Genomic DNA, 23,719 nt, shown 5'->3' on the forward strand with positions numbered 1-23,719 from the left:
TATGGGAGAGTCAATTTTTTTTCGCGATGTCCGTGTTGGTCCAGGTGTAAAAGTTGCCCAGTGTGTCCTTTACCCCGTAAATTATTGCAGGTAACTAAATTTACACCCGTATATCAGTTTATGCGAACATTATTGTGCAAATTATCACATTCTACGATAGATAAGTGTAACAAAATTAGACTGCTATCTTTAGGTAAAAATGGTGTTAAAATCGTAGAATTTAATAACTTGTCACTTTTGATGTTTTAAGGCAGACTGTATATATAAAACACGTTAGAAAACTTGTGCAACAAAGGCTATTACGGGCCGAAAACCTGTCTAAAGTTAAAATGGCTTAATTTTTTAATTATAAGATCTCTCTATTTATTGCGCAATATTACCTCACTTTCACTCCAATGAACTGTATGTTTGAGATGATGAATGTTGATAAAGATGTCTATGGGAGCCTCAACTTTTTTCTATGTATATTTCGTTCAGAAACCGGCAGAGTACGACCGACGGTTCTGTCTGAGTAGGCAAACATTAGGTACCGCGACAACTGCTGATGTGATTTGGCAGCATTATTCAATGTATTTGACGAACGTGGCACATATAATTTACTATATGTAAAAAAGTTATAGAACTAATTTAATAAAATTATAAATAAATAATGTCTTTGTTTTATTTTCCTAATGTTCGCCAAAAAAATATAGGTAGTCAGACAAAGACAAGTTGGCAGCGATTTTGATAGCCAAGACGATGCAATTGTTAAGTAAACGTCATAATTTCATAGACGTTTGACGTTTAATATAACCCGTGCACCGTCTGGGCTATTAAAATCGCTGCCAACTTAGTCTTGGTTCGACTCTACCGACATTTTTTATTGCACTGCACGTGACGAAAAGTTACACTCTGGTTAACCCACTTTATCAGTAGCAAAAGGCGCGAAATTAAGAATTTCTATGGGAGGACAACTATTTGCAACGGCATTTTATAAATTTGCCGCATTTTCAAAAAATGTTTACTGGAGTTATGTAGGAAGAAACCGAGGCCGTCACAGATGGGAATGATTCATTCCCATTTATCCCCGCCGGCCACTGATGGGAATGGATCCTTTCCATTTGTGTTCGCGGGGACAGATGGAAATGAAACTATTCCCATCTGTTTCCGCAGTGGACCGATGGGAATACCTACACCGGCACGGTCAAGTTAGTGCTATACGATTTATAAAATAGAAATTGTGAAACAATAACTTCTGTTTACATTCTCTGTTAATTTTCGTTTGATTAATTTTTTTCATAAATGATGTGAAATAATTTGTTTTAAATACAATCAACGTCTATTGGGCTGTTGGATATGTGCTTGTATGGGAAATCAATTCTTGTGACAAAGTACATTTATTGGGAAACATACAGCACATAATTGTGTGATAATTAGACTAACAAGGAAAGGTACCCACCTGTCCGGTTCCGATTTGATTTATATTTATATATGTTATAAAGTAGTCTAAAATAACGGACACGTATTTTTTTAGCTGCCTAAACTCAACCTATTGGGAAAAATTGCCCTACAAAGTATTAAAAAGTTACTAAATCTTATAACTCCTATAGAAAGTGATGCTCAAGCAACTTGCTAGTTAATGGCTTCTTTGAGTATATGGTTGAAAGCAGGAAAAAAATAATGAACACGTGTTTTGTTATATCTGCTTAAACTCAAAAAAAACACCCATAAATCAAATCGGAACCAGGCAGCTGGGTACCTTTCCTTGCAAGTATACTATATCAGATTAAAACAATATTATACCGGTTGCGCAGCCAATATTTTTTTAGATATTAGAGCTCGGAAGGGAAAGGGAAATTTACAAAAAAAAATAACCAAATCAGAATGAAATACTTTATTCGACACACAAATCTGGATTTATCGACCAGCGAATGACCAGAGAAAGACAAAAATATCTCAAACAAGAAACATGAACATTGGCCTACTGAATAAATTATTCCTACTTAGGTACTCGTCATAAATAATACAAACGTTTGAAGTGATCATTACTCGTTAACCCTACAGATGTGACAGATGCAGCGTATTCCTATTTGTCCCCGCCCCACGTGGCAGCCGCCAAACATTAGGCGGGGACAGATGAGAATGATTAATATGAAAGCACCTATTCCCATCTGAACCCGGCGGGGACAAATGAAATCCACCCCAAGTTGCAGAATATCTTATATATTTCAGGAAAATTCCACAAGAAACATAGGAAACTTTGAAAGTTTCTGACGATGACGGCATATGAGTAGTTAACCCTTTAAACATCTAAGGACTTGATATCACGTCAAAAACATGTCAAAAATAACAGAAAGTTACCCTCGGCATGCCACGCGCTAATCTTTACTTACGCTCTTAAAGGATTTAACAATTGGAGATGCCTTTTCTGCAATTATCTGTACATTTTTGCGGGGTAGGGGCACGTCAAATGTATGACTATTTGTTTGATGTCAGTCCATACAGTAAATATATGACCATTGGCTGACGTTTTCGACGGAGGGGTAAGCTCTTAAACCCTTACTGTATGTAATAAAAATATTTCTTGAAATTCGAACTTAAATAGCTGCCAATAAAGTTGAATATCATATCGGCCATGTATGGCTTCGTATGCGGTAAGGAGTTAAAGCCGACTCCGGTTGTTAAATCCTCCAAGCTTACGCTTCATAGAAGTTATATGGCTCGCTTGTACGGTCAGGGTATTTAAGGTCCCTAGCGACTTTCATATTGTCACTAGTAAAAAATCGTACTAACATTTAAATTCTTTGTATCATTTTTCAAACAATCAGTAAGTGCAAAAAGAATATTTGAAATAGAGGTATTGTCAAAGAAAATTTTGTAGCCACAGGACATATACAGCAATCTTTCGACACATGATTAAAGCTTTTAGAACATCATTTCACTTTGATCCTTATCCTTTTACTGATATGTGTTAAATTTGTTAAATATCTAAAAGTGGCGCCCTCTAATAGATCAAAGGCAAAGGTATAGCAGCACAGTTTCGAGCGATGGCGCCATAACCTTTAGGTGGTACCCGGTAAGATGGGGCCACTTTTTGATAATTAACAAATTTAACACATATCAGTGAAATAATAAGGATCATAGTCAAATGGCGTTCTAAAAGTTTTAAACGTGTGGTCGAAAGATGGCAGTAAATGCACTGTGGCTACAAAAGTTCAATTTCAATATTTATTTGCAACCAAAGTAGATTACAGTAGACAAATGCAACTTAATGCTAGGTAAATACATAACTACTAGGACCCGGATAGGGCTTAGCAAAATATTATGAAAAATATGAGTTTCTTTGACAATACACATTCTCTTTGGTATTTGTAATCACTTCTATACGCTTAGTATTATTTATAACCTATACAAATACAATCGCATTAGTTAATATCAAGTTCTATTACTTTGGTCAGAGCATGGCATCTAATAACGGATAGCCTCAATATATGAGTAACGTGGTCTAAGCATAGCGCTTATGGCGCATGGTGCATATTAGCTAAAATTAATTATTTTGCTCCAATATTCCTACATATTACCACTGTCGCACCACAAGATTATGTACCGATCCCTCGTTTTGAAATGAACACAATTTACGAAAAAAAAATACATTTCTTAAGAGATAGTGGACGACCGCCTCGAATCCAGCTTTCCATACAAACGTAGTTCCCATTTTCCTTTCTCGATAAAAAAAAATATATTGAAAATATTTTCACACAATTTGATGTATATATCAACAACAGCTATGATTTTTTTTGGGATTTTTCATTATTATAAGAATTAAAAAAAGGTATTGAATTTGTTTTTTGCTTATCAAAGAGAATTTGAAATAGAGGTGGTTTGTCAAAGTAAACTTAAGCCTCAGTAAATTTACTGCCATCTTTCGATAAATGATGCATACTTTTAGAACGCCATTTGACTCTGATCCTTATTCTTTCACTGATATGTGTTAAATATAAAAAAGTGGTGCCATCTACTAGAGCATAGGCCAAAGGTTATGGCACCATCGCTCGAAAAGTTTACTTTCACAATCCACTTCTATATCAAATTCTCTTTGCTCTCTCTCTCTCTTATAGCTATATAAATTGTGTAAACATACTTTCTATAAGCTTAATTAACATAATAACAACGTAATATTAAGAGAGGAAAATTGAGACTTTTTTTGTATGGAGAAAAGTGGTCATCCCCTTTCCTCTTTACAGAGACCACGAAAAATTATATAAATCTCTACAGTCACGTTCTTCATCATTGCTGTTTGCTGTAGATAACTTCAATGAGCACGTATTTTGTATGGCACATTATACGCGCCCAGCCGTCTATAGAGCGTTCAAAGGGTTAAATGGCGAAGGTTTTTAACTGATACTGTTATACTGTTATTCAGAGATTTAAGAATCTCAACCTCAAACACAATTTTTTTGAATCAATTTTCTTAAATCAAAACTTCAAGTTAAAAAGAAGGTATCCTATCTTTTTCAACGTCCTTATCTACTACTCATAATCGTAGTACAGTCAGCGTCAAATACTTTGTGGCAGTCAAAGTGGCCAAATAGTTCGGTACACCATACTAAATATATGGTGTACCGAACTATTTGGCTACTTTGGTTGCTACAAAGTATTTGACGCTGACTGTACATGAGTACCTTTATCTTGCAGTTCGCTAAATAAAGTCATAAAATGTGACCGTGGCCGGCAAAGCGTCCCACTTTGTCGCTTGCCATAAGGACTATTGCAGATTATTCGTATAAAGCAGGGATGTCACGAATGTGCGTGCGAATCCGAATGTGCAGAATGCGAATGTCCGAATGCAAATGTTATGGAATATGTAGTTGTTATTAACATTCCTAATTAGAAAAAATCTGTTAGTACATAAAATATAGTTCCCTTAGAACGGGATGTTAGAAATTGTTGAAAATGCTATCTACTGGTTAAAATGCATTACTTGAACACAGTTTGCGCGCAATGACCGTACGCGAGACAGGACACGACCTGCGCACATTCGCATTCGCAAAACATTCACTTCATTTGATGCGAATGTCGATGCGAATGGTTAAAATGATGCGATTATTCGTACATACGAATGAAAATGCGAATATTTCTGACATCCCTAATATAAAGATACCTACAAACAAATCTCATCCTTATGGCAAGCGACAAAGTGGGAAGTTTTGTTGGCCACGGTCATAAATAGTCGCATTTTTATTAAATTAAGTGTTACATATCGGAACTAGGCGGGAAAAAGTTGATAAGGTGAGAAATTAAAATTTAAGTAATTTTTAACCTAAAATAGAATTACATTAGGTTCAATTTTTTTCAATTTTATATCTAGAATTATCAACTTATTCCCGCCGTGTACGGATATTTCTAATTATTATAATGGCAATTGAGCCAACGATGCATAAATTTATCAATAAAACACATCTACAAAATTTTGATTTAAACTCAATATAAATAGGGGTGCAACATTCAACTTGAAATATAATAATATCAATATTATTTCAATAGTGAAGCTCGATCAATGATGAGCAATGCTCATTGAGCATGTAATCTTAGATTGAATGAATATGTGTCGTTCTGAGAAAAAGCACCAGAGGGCGTACCACGAACCACGCTTGATGTGTTGCTTCCCTGTCACACTTGCGTACGAATTTACAAGTGCGACAGAGAGGCAACACGTCAAACGAGGTTCGCGTTAGGCCCTCAGAACCCCTAGTGTAAATTTATTCGATATCGAAACATGACGTAGGCGTTTGCGTTTAGTCTCATTTTGTATAGGATTTAGAAACAGCGCGCCAATCGGGACGTTTTGGAAACTCAAAAAAAAAGAAACTCAACTTTGGGAAATGAGACTTAACGCAAACGCGGACGTTACGTTTCGATATCGAATAAATTTACACTAGGGGTACTGATGCCATTACTGTATAGAAGTTAATGCACAGCGTAAGCGCCAGCCGCGCTAAGCTATTTTTCTGCTAACGCCACATATACCTAATGGAAAGGAAACAAAATTTCAACGCGCCGAAAGAGTTACTACACATTTAAAATGCAATGGATAAGAAATATTAATAATACTAGCGTATGCACTATTAAAACACAAGTTGAATCAAAAATCCTAATTAATTAAAACTTTTCTGTTTAATATAGTATGATGGGACGGGCACCTGAGGAGCTACCGCGAACCACGTTCGACGTGTTGCCTCCCTGTCACACGTACGAATTTACGAGTGCAGTATGATATAGACAAATCCTGTAAAACAAGTATTTACCGTCAGTTTTTAAACGCTGGCAACTCGTTTCTACCATAAACAAGTGCCAAATACCAGGCTATAATTGTTAACAAAAAAAAAGTGCCAAATAGTGCTTAAGTGTAATTTTTAATTAATATTTATTAGTTTGAAAATTAATGGCGCCATATATCCTATGACTACAGCAAAAAACCATAGTATTAATTTGATAATAATATTGAAAACAATTGCAGTAGCTTTCATTAAATACAATGAAAACATAAAAGATGAATAGGAGATTCAACTTTTAACGCATAAAGCGGTAGAAATTTTAGAGACAATTGGTGTAATATCAAAAGTACTCCTAGTTTTCTCTTAAATGTCCCATGATTGGTGCCGTTAACATACAAGGTGCCCGTGAGCATTGCGAGAGATTTTAACGGTGCATTCCTGATGGCAACAGAAGCAAAAATGTTATGCCTTTTTGTGAAATTCGACAAAAAAAATTTTTGTTTTTTTTTTTTGTACATAAAACGTAATTTTTATTGATAAACACATAACCTAAAATTAACTAAAAAGTTTTTTTTTATTTGGGGGTAGCCTCTCGAATACATTTTTAAAATTTTTCGATGTCAATCAATAGGTATGTCCAGACTAGACCTCAAAGTGGCAATACCGCAGTCAAAAATGTGTTTTGTACCGACTTATGGCGAAAGAATGATTTCGAAAAACATTTCATTATCTCTGAAACTAGGCCTAATCCAGAAAATTTTATATGACATTTTAGTTCCTAAATATTACCAGGAATGCTTAGTTAAAATGTCTCGCAATGCTCACGGGCACCTTGTATATTTCACATTACGCTTGCAAGTTATTTTAGTTAGCGACGTACTATGCTGCTAACTGTAAAACTAATTTGAAAGTACTCTAATATTGGAAACGGAGAATATCATAAATAGAATTGAAATCTCTGAACTAATGTTAAATTTCTATGTGCTTTAATTCATATCGATAACTCTAGTATTATTAATTATTCTTTTTTTACAAATCATTCAAACACCTAAAAGAAATAATAAAGGCAATATGATATATTATAAGTATTAAAAGTATGGGGTTTCTTCACGCTATACTTACTTTGACTATAATACACGAAAATATCTAATTATCTAAACAGTACTAACGACTAATAAAGAAATTCACATCTAATGTAATATCAGTTATAGCAAAGATTCATTTATTGTATTAGATGAGTAGGTCTAAGACTGCGTTTCCATCAGAGATGTGCGAGGATGCGTGGCGATGGATGTATTTGTTGGGAAACAATATAATCACTTCACGCTGAGCGAGAATAGGTGAATGAAGTGATGAAAGGAGTGAGTAAATGAACCTCAGCGTGTAATGATTCAATTGTTTCCTAACCAACACATTCGTCCCTCGCAACGCATCCTCGCACGTCTCTAGTGTAGATGGCGCTGTACGGCTTCGTACATTATGCGCTAACCCGGGTTGTCAAACGGTAATGTTTGACGATTCAGTGGCCAGAAAACATGGCGGCTTTTATTTCAGCTGTCCAACTTAAAGGTACAGAATAAATAATAGGAAACTTCCTACAAAACCGAAGTTTGACAGCGATTCAGGGACGAATTATTTTATCCCTTTCTAATGTATGGCACTATCCCTTTTAGCTATTTAGGGTTGTCAAAATTCAAGTGATTATCTTATCTGTGGTTATGCACGCAAAGGAACGTCAAGTTGTGCCAACCCTAATAATTGCTCGGAGCAATGCTGAGCCAAACGGAGCCGAGAACACCCGAGCGCTGCAGTTTCCCCCCACTACTTAGGGGCACATTTCTTAGACTACAAGTCTAACACAGTAAAGTAATTTTTGGTTATAGCTTACAAAGCGTCATGAAATTAAGAACAAGTTAAATTTAATTTAACATAAAGCGATGCCTATTTTATTTAACATTACTATTAAGGCGGTATACTAAAGGATACTTTAAGCGTAACTGCACATTATTTATTTCATACCGAAGGTTGGATGGGAAATTTATTAATATTTTATCCAACCTTAATATTTTAAGAGAATCCTCATGCCGTTCCCCTTGCTCCGAAGAAAAATATCCTTAATTTTTCTATACTAAGTTTAATCTACATGTTCTTGTCACTCGCGAGTCAATTTTAAATTTTATGGTACTTAAATTAACACAATTGGATTTTTGTGGTAGTAAAAACCCTTTGAATTTTCCTAACCCTTTCAATTGGTCATCTACTAAGCATGTTAGTAGAACGTGGTACAGTTCTTCTAACAAACTACTAATATTGTCTCCTGGCTAACGTGACGGAATAACAAAAAATATATTTTTTTAAATCTGTTTATTCCAATTTAACACTTGATCGGACGACCAACTTAACTGGATGTACCCTGCATATAATAAAAAGTAAAAACACGCAATTAAGTATTTATTTTATTTTATAACGAACATCACGTAAATTATGACTGTTTTTGTTGCCCAAACAATTACCTATACGGATTAAAACTTATTAAGTAAGAATTAAAATTCATCAAATTGTATTCTATTTAACTAGACAAGGAGCGTGAGGTGTCTATTGTATAATAAAATACAAGCTAATATTACTGATTTTACATACAAGATCACTAATAGTATAAGCTTGTATTTGACCAAATAGGCCCCTGAATGTGTCAATATGGGTTATCACTTTCTTTTTACACTTTTAATAATCAGGAATAATATTTATCTATATAAGCACTACTTGGTAATCTGCAATTACGCCTAAAAGTAGCACAAAACATCCTTTAGCATGAATACTATTCAATATATTTAATATTCTAAGACGGGTATTTATTAACAATAACACTAAAACTATGCCTATGTCATCGGTGGACTATAATACTTTATATTCGATTGGAGTCGTGGTGAGCACTTTATTGAACATTAATTTACATTTATGTTACAAAACTACACTATTAAAAAAAATGGTTACAAAATTTAAAACCCATACCCCGCAATATACCGCATAGTACCCATAGTATAAGCTTTGCTTAGTTTGGGGTTAGGTCTACCTGTGTAAGATTGTCCCCAAATATGTATTAATGTTATTTATGATTAAAATTTAACAGTAAAACCAACAAACAATTCAAAATAACAAATAGGTAAGCATACCCATATCAAAAATAACATTGACTTATTCATGGCCAGTGGGACTCTCTAGCAATAAGAAAAAATATTCGACAATTAGTTATGCTTCTTCACAAAATTAAAGACTTTAATAAATAACACAATTTAATATTGTTTGTAAAATTAATTACCCTAAAGTAGCTAGGTGCTAAAAAAACAACTAAAATATAAAAAGTATATGGTAACATTAATTCGCCAAACTCGACTAGATATTTGGAATTAGAATTTTATTCGAACGATATCTTATCAATAAAACAAACACTTAACCTCAATATATATAAACAAATAATATTTAGCATATTTCATAGACAAATAATAGACTCTGTAAAAAAAAACAGAAGACAATTTGTATTTATCTGATTTAAGCACGATTTTTGTTAAACTTAAGCACAATTTTAGTAACGTTATAACATTTTTTATGTCCAAACAATGATAAATCAAATACCGTAAAATTCGTTATACCTACATATACTTAGTGTTTCTATGATAAGAAAACGAAAAAAAAAACGACGTCAATTTCTATATAGGTATTTTGGACTTTCCATAATAGGTCATATTCTTAGCTTATAGAAAACATCAAAATTGTAAAATTAACTTCAGATTGCACTGCCAGTAGCAAAATATCTTCAGTATATCTTTACATTTAGCATTATAGGGCTTCAGGAAATCAGTACTATGTGCTAACTAATAGTGATATTTGGCGATTAGCTCATACGGGTATATTTAGTTTTATATTTACTAGAAAATCGGCTATTTCAAACACTTAGGACTAAAAAACCGAAGGAAGACCTCCCTATTCAAGAAGACTATCATTGACATATACACCCATTATAGACATCCATTCCCATTCAACAAACATTCTAATAGAGTCCTTATAAACACGATAAGGATCTTTTTTCTTAGTGGAGAAAGTTGGACCAGTTGTACCTTTTATACACTCTTGTATTTTTTACGTATTGAATAACTTTGTAAAATGTAAAAAATTTGCGCTGTCTCGCCAACAAACCGCATAAGCAGTTTGGCGAGTAACTTTAAAATTGATTATGTATAATTGCCTATGCCTTTGAAAAATAAATGAAAAAAAAAAAACTTTAGAACTGTCGTGCGTAATGTGGTGTTATATTCCATGGACTCATTTAATTAAAACCTTTTTTAATGGTAACCAGTTCTTTTCGGGTTACTACGGTAGAACAACTGTCAATTATGTAATTGGTAACTAGTGTTACGTTGTTTTTGACTGAGATTTTTACGGTTGTAGTAGTAACTACTATAATATTGGTTAGTTACTTGAGACAATAAGTATATCTGGGTTGGGTTAGTATAGGTATTAGTCAGTAATAAAAGCTGCTTTACTACAGTTACAATTGCCAATGTTTTTTGTAAATATCACCTCACAATCGGGATACCACCATGATATGTAAGGTTAACCCCTTTCAAAAGGGTTACCATAAGGCAATCATCACCTATAGGGATCCCTTACAGAAGGGCTACCAACATCACCTTTAGGATTGTAAACTTCGCAATACGGTATACATAACCTGTATAACTTCACAACTATATTATAGGTCGATTCACGAAAGCTGGCAAGGATTTTATATGGATTTTGATAGCTCAGTACAAATCTCGCGCTAGCTGTTCTGAATTAACCTATACCAACATTTGTTACCAGTAAACATCCTAATTTACTTGTCATCGGTTACGAGTTCTCGTACAATACGGTTACCAATATAACCTGTAACCTCTGAATAGGGCCAACATCTATTACCAATAAACACCAATATTTTTTCCTACATTACTTGTCATCGGGAACCAGTTGAACGCTCTCGTCATCCAGTCGTGCTGGTCTGCGTAATGGGCGCGGATGCTGCAGTAAGGAGAAGCGCTCTGGTTGCACTTTTTTGCTTAGCGCGTTGCGGAGGTGGCTTTCACCTGGAAAAAGGGTAACCGGTTGGTTAAAATGGTTTTTCTACAAGAAAGTTTCCTATACATTAACAAAATACTAGATCGTAATTCAAGCATATTATATAATACCTACCACAAATATTATAAGATAACAAAAATTGTTTATTTACTACTAGTATTCCGGAACGTAGTAAATCCGCGCTGAAAGTATTGAATATTAATGATAAAACAAAAGCTTGTTTCCATAAATTCTTCAGAGTTACGAAATAAAGAATATAGGGAAGTTTCCTGTATTGAAATTATTTAAAATAAATTAATTCACAACATGCATGAAATAAAACACCACAAAAATATTAGAACAATTATCAAATTATTAGAACCGCAGTTATTTTCAGACAATTTCTATTTAATAAATCCGAAAGAACTATAAAGAGTAGGTAAGTTGACCGTGACGTCATTGTTCTGTTTTCTTTCATAGTGGCTAATCGTTATGACAGCGCGAAAAAAAGAAACTGATTTGACTAACCAGACAACTACTGGGGTCTGGTTAGTGAAATCAGTTTATTTTTAAGGAACAAAAGATACCAAATACTGAATTTATTTGTGAACGGGGCATTAATAAAACTTAGTCTTGAAGCTTCTCAACAAATCGCCTGAGGTTTTCTTATATCGCTTACCTGGCAAGGAGAGCGGTCTCCCACAGAGAGCTAAATCGTGGGACCGTGGAGACGCCGAGCGTGATGCGCGCGAACGACGGGGGGAACGGGAACAATCCTGTACATAAATTAACTGTTTTAAAGAAATGTTTAATACATTTTAAAAGACACAAAACATAAAATAACGTATGAAACGGTCTGAGACGAAGGTTTTCTGGAAAAACATTCAAAAGGCACAACTGAGACGAGGTTTTCCAAGACTACGAAAATAACTCTTTCGATAATCGAACGATAGATATAACTTCAATTTTGATGATATAACAGGACTATAACATGTCCAGTTATCACTATAGTTTCTGGGAACCCTCATTAGCTTCAAATTATTTTCATTTTAAATTATTGCAGTATTATCAATGAGTTCAAATTGAAAATATCTACAATCAACTCGATGATCGTAAAGATTTACACTTATACAAAATTACACAATCGTTCATTAAATCTAATTTCCGTTCATTTATACTACTTCCAGAACATATTATAATATCATTTCAAATAAGAAATGACTTGCTTCATTGCGAAATTTCGAACGTCTGTGCAATTGAACTGCGGGCATACAGTGATCATACCAAAATCATCTATTTTCATCACTGTCGCTCTTGCATTATACTAACAAAAAGAGATACATGACTTCCAAAGTTCAAGACAGTTGGACGTAATTTAAGGAAAAGGATCCAGCCCACAAAAACCAACTATTATTTGGACTGCCCAAAAGAAAGGTTATTTTGCCTCTAGAGTAACACGGACGAGACGTGGCGTCCGAAATGATAAAATTCCTGGGACTCAAGGGGTCAATGACAAAATTTATGAGAATAGATCCTTTTCAAACTACGTCCATAGAAACAGTTATTCTAGGACGGCACATTAATATTGTGTTAGTGACCTTCTCATGCACGACGGAGTAGGCGCTAAACGACACGGGGCTGTTGGCGCCGAACTCGAAGGCAGACGCGGCGCGGTATGAGAGCGACTCTAGAAGCAAGTTGGTTAGTACAAGCGGAGTTGGTTAGTACATTCGTCCATATCCTCCTAAGGCCCACGTATAAGTGCATTGGGATAACTTCGAAAACGGGATAATTTTGAAAATCACTAATATCTACCAAGCACTTACTTTGGCAACACTTATGCTACTGCAACGCTTAAGTACTTAGGCATCTTGCTTACTGTTGCTATAACAGAAAATGCAGAATATTTTATTTTATTTTCATAATCACCTTGTTCTCGAAGTTACATCCTAATAGAATACAATAAATAATGCAATATTTAGTCTAGCCTCCCCGAAACCCCGCGTACAAATTTTTGTACATGTTTTTAAACTTGTACAAAGTCACTAAGAGTTCCAAATTCAAAAACGAAACAACTGCTTCTGGGCCTCAGGAGGATACATGGACCGTGAGCCTTAAGAGGATAGAACATAGAACAGGATTTATTTTTTAAGGCTGTATTTTATAAGAACCAATATTAGATTAGAACCAGGGGTGTGGTAAAGGGTTTTCAAAGGGTTTCGGGCTTCTGAAGTTGCTCAGTATGAAAGCGACTCTAGAAATAAGTTTGTTAGTAAAACGGGTTGTTAGATAGTAAGGTCAATGTGGGGAAACCGTCATATTGCTGGGAAAGGCAAGGGCAAGAACTCTCGTATTTGTATAAATACATCACTCGGACACAGTCAGAACGGAAGAGCTCTTTATTCTCTACCGACCTTCTGTAAGTGGAGTATGTCTACAAACGTAATAGTTAAAGGCGACGAAATTCAAAAATGTATTTTGCGAGTAGGCCTCAAGGACTCTTTCACAAGTCAATACAATGACATCACACATTTACAGTGACATCATATATAGTGACATGATGTCAAAACACATAGCAAGAAAAAGCCTGTTAACAGTCTTATTTTATAGACAGTCTTTCCCAAATTGGCCTTTTATTTGAACCTGTAGGGCATAGATGGTCGGCTCTTTATCATTTGTCACCATGCCTGTCACGTTCTAACAAGTATGTAAGCGCGAAAGTGACGGGACAAGTGATAATAACCGGCCAAGAGCATGTCGGGCCACGCTCAGTGTAGGGTTCCGTAGTTACTTTTCCGTCACAATAAGCTAAACTGGAGCTTAAAGTGTAGTAAATGGTACCTTTCACCCGAGTTAAACAAATAGGCAAATTTGCATAATCAGTACCTAATTAAAGTAAGTCTTTTTACTATGAAGGTAAAACTTTTTGCGATAACTCAAAAACAGCTAAACTGATCATGTCCGCTATAGTTTTCATTTAATGACTTTCTTAAGCTCTACTTCCACGATTTTTTCATATTTTTTGGACCTATGGTTCAAAAGTTAGGGGGGGGGGGACACATATTTCTTTTCTTTCGGAGCGATTATCTCCGAATATATTCACTTTATCAAAAAATGTTTCTTGAAAACCCCTATTAGTTTTGAAAGACCTTTCCAACGATACCCCACACTCTAGGGTTGAAGCGAAAAAAAAAAATTCACCCCCACTTTACGTGTAGGGGAGGTAACCTAAAAAAAATTAAATTTTTAGATTTTATTGTACGACTTTGTCGGCTTTATTGATTTATATATCCATGCCAAATTTCAGCTTTCTAGCACTAACGACCACGGAGCATAGCCTCGGACAGACAGACAGACAGACAGACAGACAGACAGACGGACATGGCGAAACTATAAGGGTTCCGTTTTATGCCATTTGGCTACGGAACCCTAAAAATTGAACCATCATACCACCGCTGCTTATTTCGTTGAGATGATAAGACTTTTATTGTGTTATGTTGTGTACTTATAATTTATAATTAAGTGGAGACTTTAAATTAATTAATATTGTCCTTTTTCTGGCAAAATCCTAGTTCTGGTATTTGTAAACCACTCTTCTCTAATAACACTCTCACTTCTCTTCTTAATCTTTAAGAGAAGAGTTACCACAGTATAATACTTTTCTCATTAAAAAAATATTATGACTTAAGGTTGCGTTTTTCCTGTGGATGGCATAAAATAAATGAATTTTAAAGCCTTACATTCTTCCTGAACTCTTACAGAATGTTTATTTATTTAACCTTTATATTGCACAATACAAAAAAAGTACAAATGGCCGACTTAATGCCTTAAGGCATTCTCTACCAGTTAACCATTGGACCAAACAGAAACTTACAATTGGTGCGGAAAAGAAAATCAGTACAGAGAGATAAAAGTCACTATCTAAACACTACTATTGTACAGTGTTCAAATCTTTTATTTCTTAAAATCTGTATGTTGAAAACTTTTCAAATAGCCAAATCGTTAATTATTGTAATATCTCTTTTAAAGGGTTTTGGGTTTCTAACGCTACTCGGTATGAGTGCGAATCTAGAAGCAAGTTGATTAGTGCAAGCGGGGTTAGTAAGGTGATGAAAAACCATTGAAATGCTTGATTTTTTAAAAATAATAAATAAAAAAAAACGTTAAAGTATTCTTATCAGATTTAAGGAATTCTTTCAATTCCTCATAGATCTCATCATCAGAATATTTTTAACACAAATGGGACCAATCTGGAAGTATTTACTGACACAACAATTTTGTTTGTTTGAAGTAACAAACTATAGAAAACATACAACCGAATTAAGAACCCCCTCGTTTTGGAATACCGAAGCCGGTTAGTAAAAATGCGCGCCGCCCAAAACACACTTTCTAATATCGCTTTTGATAAATATTGGTAGAAACACATCACTCCAATGCTTGACATGATATGCTCACTACTACATGTATATATAATATAAAATTAATACGTAGCCAAAGGAAATCAAATATAAATAGCTAAGTAATTAGGATAATATACATTTTTAAATCCTTCGTGTATACTGCTAGGAAGTGTACATCCTTACACGGATATATAATAAAATAGAATAATCAGATTAGAGGTGGGCCGAATATTCGGTAGTTATTCGGTATTCGGCATATTCGGCAAGTTTTCCAACGTTTGTATTCGGCCCAATTATTATGTAAATATAGCAGGCTCTAAATGATAGTGCCGCCCTTGACAAACCAAGTACCTAGTCGGTCAAAAATCAACAACAAAGTCCGAACGATGGACCACCGTACACTTTGCGACGAAAAACGTCTTATAGAAAAGTTTTTTTTTTTTCTGAATAACATGGGTTATAAATGTAAAGTTTTGATTGGAAATAATAGGCAAGATATAAAATTACAATTATAGTACACAATCACGTTTTTATAAGAATTTCCGAGCTAGTAATAAAGCAGATTTTCACGTTTTTTTTTCTTTACTTCCTAAAGTATTAAGTAAAGGTTACAGTAAATTTATAAACAATGTCAAGTAATAGCAGAATAATTATAAAAAAGGTCCAATATAATTGATCCTAAGTTATAGTTTTCCCCTAATTTTAATTTTAATATTGGCTGCTATTATAATTAAAGGGGTAGCAACTAGCCCATATTGAAAACTTAATTAAGCAATGTTAAATGTGCCGATAACACTAACCTTTAGTTTTAAGTTTGTTTGTTTTGTTTTCACATAATACTAACAACTATGAAGCCTGATCTTCGAAATAAAGATATTTTATTATTTTATTTATTATATTGCACACAAGTAGGTACCAGCGAATGTAGTTGAAGCGTTTTAAAATGGTTTATGGTTTACAGATAACCCGAATAATTCGACCGAATAATCGGTTCGGTAAGATCTGCACCGAGCATTCGGCCGAATATTCGTATTCGGTCAAACTCCATATTCGGCCCATCTCTAAATCAAATAATTAGTATTATGAAAGATTCATTGATTGTACAGGATGTGTAAAACCTACGAAAATCGCGTGCGCCCGAGTTTAACAGCTAAGATGGTTCAGTACGGCGCCATATGTTTGATGTTTTGTGTAACCCAATTGCTAACCGTCAACTATGACAATCAGAGTTACCGTATATATGTTCGGAGTCATACAGCGACATCTACCACTAACTTCAGGTCAGATAATTCTGCTAAAAGTTAGTTAAACACCTGCATTGGCACAATCGAAAAAAAAGAGAGGGAGGGAGGGAGGGAAAAAGGGGATCTAATCGAAAAGAGAATATGTACGTTATGTTACAACTGACAAGCAAATAGGACGGTAATTTAACTGTAGTCGGATTTACCCGAGCTAATTCGGAATTGCACTGTTATAACTAAAAAAATAATATAACTATATTATAAAACTCTATAATATATGCAATGTTATTCATAAAATCTCGTGCAAATTAATACAAGGTCTCAACAATCTACCTAAAAACGTACATACCATTAACTAGTGCAAAACTGTTTCGGAAATACCCGAATGCACCTTATTTAGATTTATTTGAAATTATGAATAACAGTGAACAATGTTATATTGTTATATGTTGTGTATATATAATATTGCAGTAATACCTCCTATTTTAGTTTGATACCTACCAGTGGCGGATCGTTCAAAGAACTCGATTCCCACCGGCTTGTCTGATATCAGCCCGTTCAGTACTTTCACGATCAGTTCATGGAGAAAAGGAAAGCAAAATTAGCGCCGGGTTCCCTACGAATATTTGTGACGCGCCGCCACTGATACCTACTAAAACTAGGAACAATAAGGTGACAAGGGGGATGTGCAATGAACTGCAATGTCAAAGACAAATGAAAAGTAAAATTTAGCTAGTTGTGTGCAACACGCCTAAATCAAATGTCAGATAGTGCAAAAACGCTTTTATAGTATAATCGCCTCCTGCGTGTGGCAACACTGGTCATCTCCCTTCCTATCTGGGGGCCTACCGCGAAAACCGAAATCCGCAAATTGCGGGGATCTTTCTGTTTTACTCTGACTAAGACGTAATTAGAGTGAGAGAGAAAAATGCTCGCAATTGACAATTATCGATCACGTTCACATCCTTAAGCTGTTAGAATTTATGTTTTTGTTAATAAATGTGATAAAAGTGCTGTTTCCAGTTTGATTCAAGTCTCTCCAATTCCATTACACTAGTTACTGCAAAATATCCGAAGTTTCACCAACTTTCTAACATTGTCTTAGATTTCAAATAAAACAAACGATTTACTGTTATTGAAAAACGCAATGCATAGATGCATATCATTAGAAAGTCATACAGCATAATGATTCTATAAGGCGATATTGATTATTCATATTAGGTAATCTTAATATTGCGTGTATTACTCGAATCTATGAATACTTATACTGGATTTATTAGTTAACAGAGTCGTCAAAGCAATTGTGTTGAAAACCTACCTATAGTGAAACCTGGGTAAATGGACTCTTAAGAGGACATTGGTTTAATTTTGATCAGATCGAAATAAAATATTTAAAAAAATAATCGATCGTTATTATTTCACCAAAATAACAATATATTTGATGACATGATATTTCATGTATAAGTTTATGACTTACATATTGGTTTAAATTGTAAATTTAAATTTGTTGGACATAAAGATTTTATTGTAATTTAAATTCTAAACATATATAAATATTTTTTTATTTTTACTACTCCCAATGCTTTAAATGTATTTTTTGTTGTTGACATGGAATATTTTAACAATATTATCAATAAATGAGTATGAGTATGAGTATGTGGTCTAGGTACTTGAGATATTAGACGGAGAGATTATTGACAGACCTATCCAACGACACACTACAACATATGGAGTTAAACCGAAAAAAAAAAATGTAAGTGCAAAGAAGGTGCCTGATTTTGATTTCATTATTTATTTTATATTTTACCACTTCCTCGGCGTGATTAATTTAAATATTCATGCTAAAGTGCAGCTTGAAGCACTAACTATCACGCAGCCAAGGAGCGGATAAATAAGCTGACAGGCGGACATGGCGAAACTATAAGTTGACTACAGAACAGAACCCTGCGCATTCTTCTCACGCGCACGCACCAGCAAGACACACGTACCCAAAACCAGCAAGAAACCTAAAATATTTAGTTTCTCTCACGCGCCGTATTTGTCGACCGGCCCAAAAGTACTTTTTTTCATGGTGCGACGCGGTGCTATTAACGATTAACGGACTTAGGAAGATTTAACGGAAGTTAACGAGTTAATACTGTTTAAAGTTAACGTAAAAGTTAATCCGTTAATTGAAATGTAAACTTCGTTAATTAACGTATTAACGAGTTAATGCCCAGCCATGTCAACCATAATATGTTAATTAACGAAGTTTACATTTCGATTAACGGATTAACTTAATATATAATATGATAAATATTGAACATACCATTTGACCAGCAGCTTGTAGGGGGAGGGGACCTGATCATATGTTCATGGACCTCTTTCAAGGTCAATGGATCTTCTTCTACAAAGTCTAGCGCTGTACTGCCAAAGTCCTGCAAAATTGTGTTTAATATATTAAATAAAGAAAACGCTCATGATTGACAATATGAATATTATGTGGGATATAGCAAAGAAAATTGATTGTAATAGAGAGGTAAAGTGTAAGAAAAAAACGTGCCCCTTAGTTTGACGTCCAAAACAGATGGCGCTGTACTGCGCTGCGCCGTATGTTTTGCGGTCACTGAATTGTCAAACGTCAACTTTTGATAATCAGAGTTACCGCAAAATATATGGCGCTGTACAGCGCCATCTCGTTTACCTGTCAAATTAGTGAAATTCGAAGCACGAAATAGTCTTAGATTTTATGCATCTTAATCAATCAATGTATCTTTGGATATAGTATAAGACTCAATAGTCCTGCTAAACAATTCCTCTACTCTTTTATACACTTAAACTTATTTATAATTTGATAAAAATGTCCTCAATTTAGTGCTTTTTTTTTACAGGGACCATATACATTTTTAAAATAACATTGTCTGTGTAAAACAGACGCTCAAAAAACCTGCAAGAACCATAGACCCTTCTCATAGTGTTGTGTTCCTGCCGTGAGTAAGGTCGCCAGAGCTTAACGAGGGTGCGGAGTGGTAGGGTCGGCCACGCGCATGTAACTCCTCTGGAGTTGCAGGCGTACATAGGCTGCTTACCATCAGGCGCGCCTGTGTGCCAGCGACGTAGTATAAAAAAACCTTGCTGGATGGACTTCTCAATAGGTAAATCAGATCACAATATTCACAATCGACTTTCGTCCATCATCTCACAAGACAAAAGCGAGTTCAGCTGCCTTAGGGCCTGCACAGCTGCTGAGTTTTTATATTCTACAGTGCGTGTAATAGGGACCGCTAAAAGGTTGTGACTTCACGGTCACAGGACGTTTTTGGGCCTAACAATCCTTCTTACTCTAAGGATTCTAAGGAAGTCAAGGATGGTTTCAAGAAGGTGGAAAAGATAAGAAAACTGGCTCGTCAGAATTACCGACTGGACCCAACCATTTGCTGCGCCCTGCAACACCGACGACGCTGCTGTATGTGTCCCGTCTACATTACCTAAGAAGGTCGATGACATCGTAAAGTATATGAGAGTAAAGTCCGGATTCGCCCTAAGGGGCGCGAAGTTGGAATCTCGACACAATGCGAATTTTAATTCAAAAGCCAAGCAAGGAGTTTTGGCCAAAGGGTGTCAAGTTTCGGCGGTTAGCGGTTCTGCAGCCCGGCTCCCTGATACTGCGGGATTGCGTTATGCATCAACCATAATGTGATTTGTAGTGTTTAGTTTGAAAATATATTGTTATAATATGTATGTTAGTTTTAAGGTATTTATCTATGGGCCTCTAGTTGCTTGAAATAAAGGATTTAATTTCATTTCATTACTACAAAACTACAAAGTAATAAAGTTACTTTTAGTGTCATTTGCAAATTACAAAAATTACCTATATATAAACAAAAATGCATAAACCATACCTGTGACATTAATATGGTGTCATCAGATTCACACTCATCAATGTGGCTCTCTATCAGACTCTCCCTGCTGGCCTTGATCACTTGCTGAAATACAACACACACATACAGTTAGCAACAGAAGTCTCTAAGGAATAGAATAGAATTCGCACACCACAACACACTGTAGTGTGCGAGTGGGGCATCACTATACTCATATACATGCATAGTGCTATCACACTCATACACCAGAGTGGACATGTGAATTCGCATCAGTGTGTTAACCGCATAAAGAGTGAGAAGTTAATGTGTGGATCAACTATTTCTTGTTCAGTCAGAGAAAAAAATAAATAATAATAAATCATTTATTCTGGTAAAAAACCCTGCTTTTACAATTTTTCTTCTTCTGCAAAACTGCAAGACAGTTTGTTGGCAGGGGGAACTCCCTTGGAAGGAAAAAGTGAGTTTCAGCCGATATAACAAAACACGTGCTCGTTATTCTTTCCTGCTCTCAAACATATACTCAAACCAGCCATTAACTAGCAAGTTGCTTGAGCATCACTTTCTATAGGTAGAAGATTTAGTAATTTTTTAATACTTTGGAGGACAATTTCTCTCAATAGGTTGAGTTTGGGCAGCTAAAAAAAAATACGTGTCCGTCATTTTAGACTACTCTATAACATATAGAAATATTAATCAAATCGAAACCGGACAGTTGGGTACCTTTCCTTGTAAGTCTAAAAATCATTTAATATTGTGAACATGAAAAATGTTGAAAGTATTCTTGCCATAAAAGAAGAAACGGTAGAAGAAACAGTATCAATATGGGTGTCGTTTTATGATTATATGGGACGTTATTTACGAAAATGGCATTAAATGATTTTAAAATTTAATATTGTGGACATGAATAATGTTGAAAGTATTTTTGCCAAATTGCAATTCAATCGGTCCAGTAGTTTTGGAGCACATTGGTTGTAACAGATGGATAAACAGACAGCCACATGTGATCCTAAAAGGGTTCTTTTTTAGCTTTTGAGGTATGGAATGAGACCCGCGTTATCCTAATAGATACTACGACAGGACTGTTTCTCCCACGGTCAGTTCTATGTGGCATGCTCCCGTGTAAGTTCACCTCAAAGTTTGGTTCTATTGCTACCACTTTCAAGCATGGCTAAAAATATTGTTCATAAGGAAGTACTTTAACAAGTATAAAGTTGTGGAATACTTCATGCATTTTTCAGAACATGATTCTAAATCTAATAATCGCAGACAAACATACATACCTACATGAGTTCATAACAATATACGGGTAAAACTGAGAACCTTTTTTTTTGCTTCATGCGAGTGAAGCCGCAGGCTAAAGCTAGTCATCAATGTAATGAGATTAAGATAACCTTGTTTGGTAATTAATGCCAAAAACTATGGATTTTGGCAACCTTGTATAAACAGATTAGATGACTCATAGATAAAACTTGTTTATATTATGGTGATGTGGGCATAAAGATAGAATAGGTAATTGTTTTTTTTAACAAGAAAACAGATCAAAAGTTATGTTAGTGTTATTATATTTTGATAGAAATAGCAAATGGAAACTATCTGTACTTCAATAAAATTTTCTACATATTCAGTTTCCCAGAAAAAGAAAACATAATATTTGTCACAATGACTTTTTAAAATATTTGGTTACTAATATTGGAATACATTGCTGCACCAAATGTACTTAGATTTCAAAGCAATTTTGAAAATAATCATATGTTTGGTGTACCTGTAAAAATGGGTTGTCCTGTCGCGACAGTCTCAGAGCCTCCATATCTTGCGCTATGTTCCTCGTCCGCCCCGGGGTCAGCAGCACTGCAGACGACCCGCTCATGGGCGCAGTCAAAACTACAAACACGCAAAAACAACGTAAATGCCATCTCTATCATAACAACCAATATGCCCGTAAATGTTTACTTACTTGACAACGAATCGTTACTCCCTTCCATCCTAACACCTAATATATTCAAAGGCAGTCGGTGATATCTTCAATTCCAAGAAATTCGTAAACAATACCCATCAATGATTTTGTACCATTATGAATATTTGAACAAACACTTGAGTCACGTCTAACACTCGCCACTGGTTTGATGATTACTTAACGATGAAATAATTAGTATATATCTTTTCCTTATAATTTCTACGATTATTTACTAAAAAAATATAATAGATCTCTGTAACCTTATTGAAATAATTAAAAATTGGAATAAAGGCTGACTGATAACGTAACGATTGACATAACTCTGACAGCTAAGACTTCGTTCAGAAATTAGCTTTTTCGTTCTTGCACCTCGCTAAAAACTGAAAAGTTATAAACAACAAAAATATTGCAAAATTATTACTTTGTGGTGTTATTCGTATTAAATTAATGCAAACAAAAATAAAAATAGTACATACACCAATAAATTACTAAAAAAAATACTGTTTATAAAGGTGTTTAACAAAAAGCAGGTTCCACCGAGATTTGAACTCGGATCGCTGGATTCAGAGTCCAGAGCAAGGCCTGTCGACTTCCTTAGAAAGACGTGACGCTTCATAATTGCGCATGTGTGGTCTGACATTCTGGAAATAGATACCAGTTATTAATATAAAAATATTTTGCTACAGCAACATTGCTCCTATCTGACTTTGTCTATTCTACTTTGGGAACAAATAAAATCATTTTTATCAAATATTTTGATTTATGTCACACTACCATATGTAAATTATTATTATTTTATATAAATTATTACCCATTTCAGTTTGTCTTTGTCTATGTTCATAAAATCTATGGAGGTCAGAGGCACATATACCCTCCATAAAGCCTTGCACTTGGGTCTGGCCGGTTAGAACATAGACAAAAG

The 23,719-nt window shown here is 34.8% G+C and overlaps 1 protein-coding gene across 1 annotated transcript; it reads right to left on the minus strand.

The window, feature by feature from the left end:
* Nucleotides 1–1,858: 1,858 nt before the first annotated feature.
* Nucleotides 1,859–23,305, minus strand: LOC133522646 (uncharacterized). The gene is made up of 7 exons (XM_061858029.1): nucleotides 22,798–23,305; nucleotides 22,606–22,724; nucleotides 20,865–20,948; nucleotides 19,292–19,400; nucleotides 12,890–13,029; nucleotides 12,022–12,118; nucleotides 1,859–11,371 (listed from the first exon to the last, which is right to left on the minus strand). Exons 1-7 carry the CDS (start codon nucleotides 22,823–22,825, stop codon nucleotides 11,235–11,237), a joined length of 714 nt encoding a protein of 237 aa, XP_061714013.1. The 5' UTR covers nucleotides 22,826–23,305; the 3' UTR covers nucleotides 1,859–11,234.
* Nucleotides 23,306–23,719: the final 414 nt, after the last annotated feature.

This window comes from Cydia pomonella, chromosome 11 (assembly GCF_033807575.1).
Source record: "Cydia pomonella isolate Wapato2018A chromosome 11, ilCydPomo1, whole genome shotgun sequence".
Lineage (NCBI taxonomy): Eukaryota > Metazoa > Arthropoda > Insecta > Lepidoptera > Tortricidae > Cydia > Cydia pomonella.

Bases quoted from the DNA above. Each gene is read 5' to 3' on its own strand.
- LOC133522646 (XM_061858029.1), bottom strand. From the start codon at position 22,825: ATGGAAGGGAGTAACGATTCGTTGTCAA. The intron at 19,401-20,864 runs GTATGGTTTATG...ACAATTTTGCAG, and splicing joins ACACCATATTAATGTCACAG to GACTTTGGCAGTACAGCGCT. The intron at 13,030-19,291 runs GTATGTTCAATA...ACTTGCTTCTAG, and splicing joins TACAAGCTGCTGGTCAAATG to AGTCGCTCTCATACCGCGCC.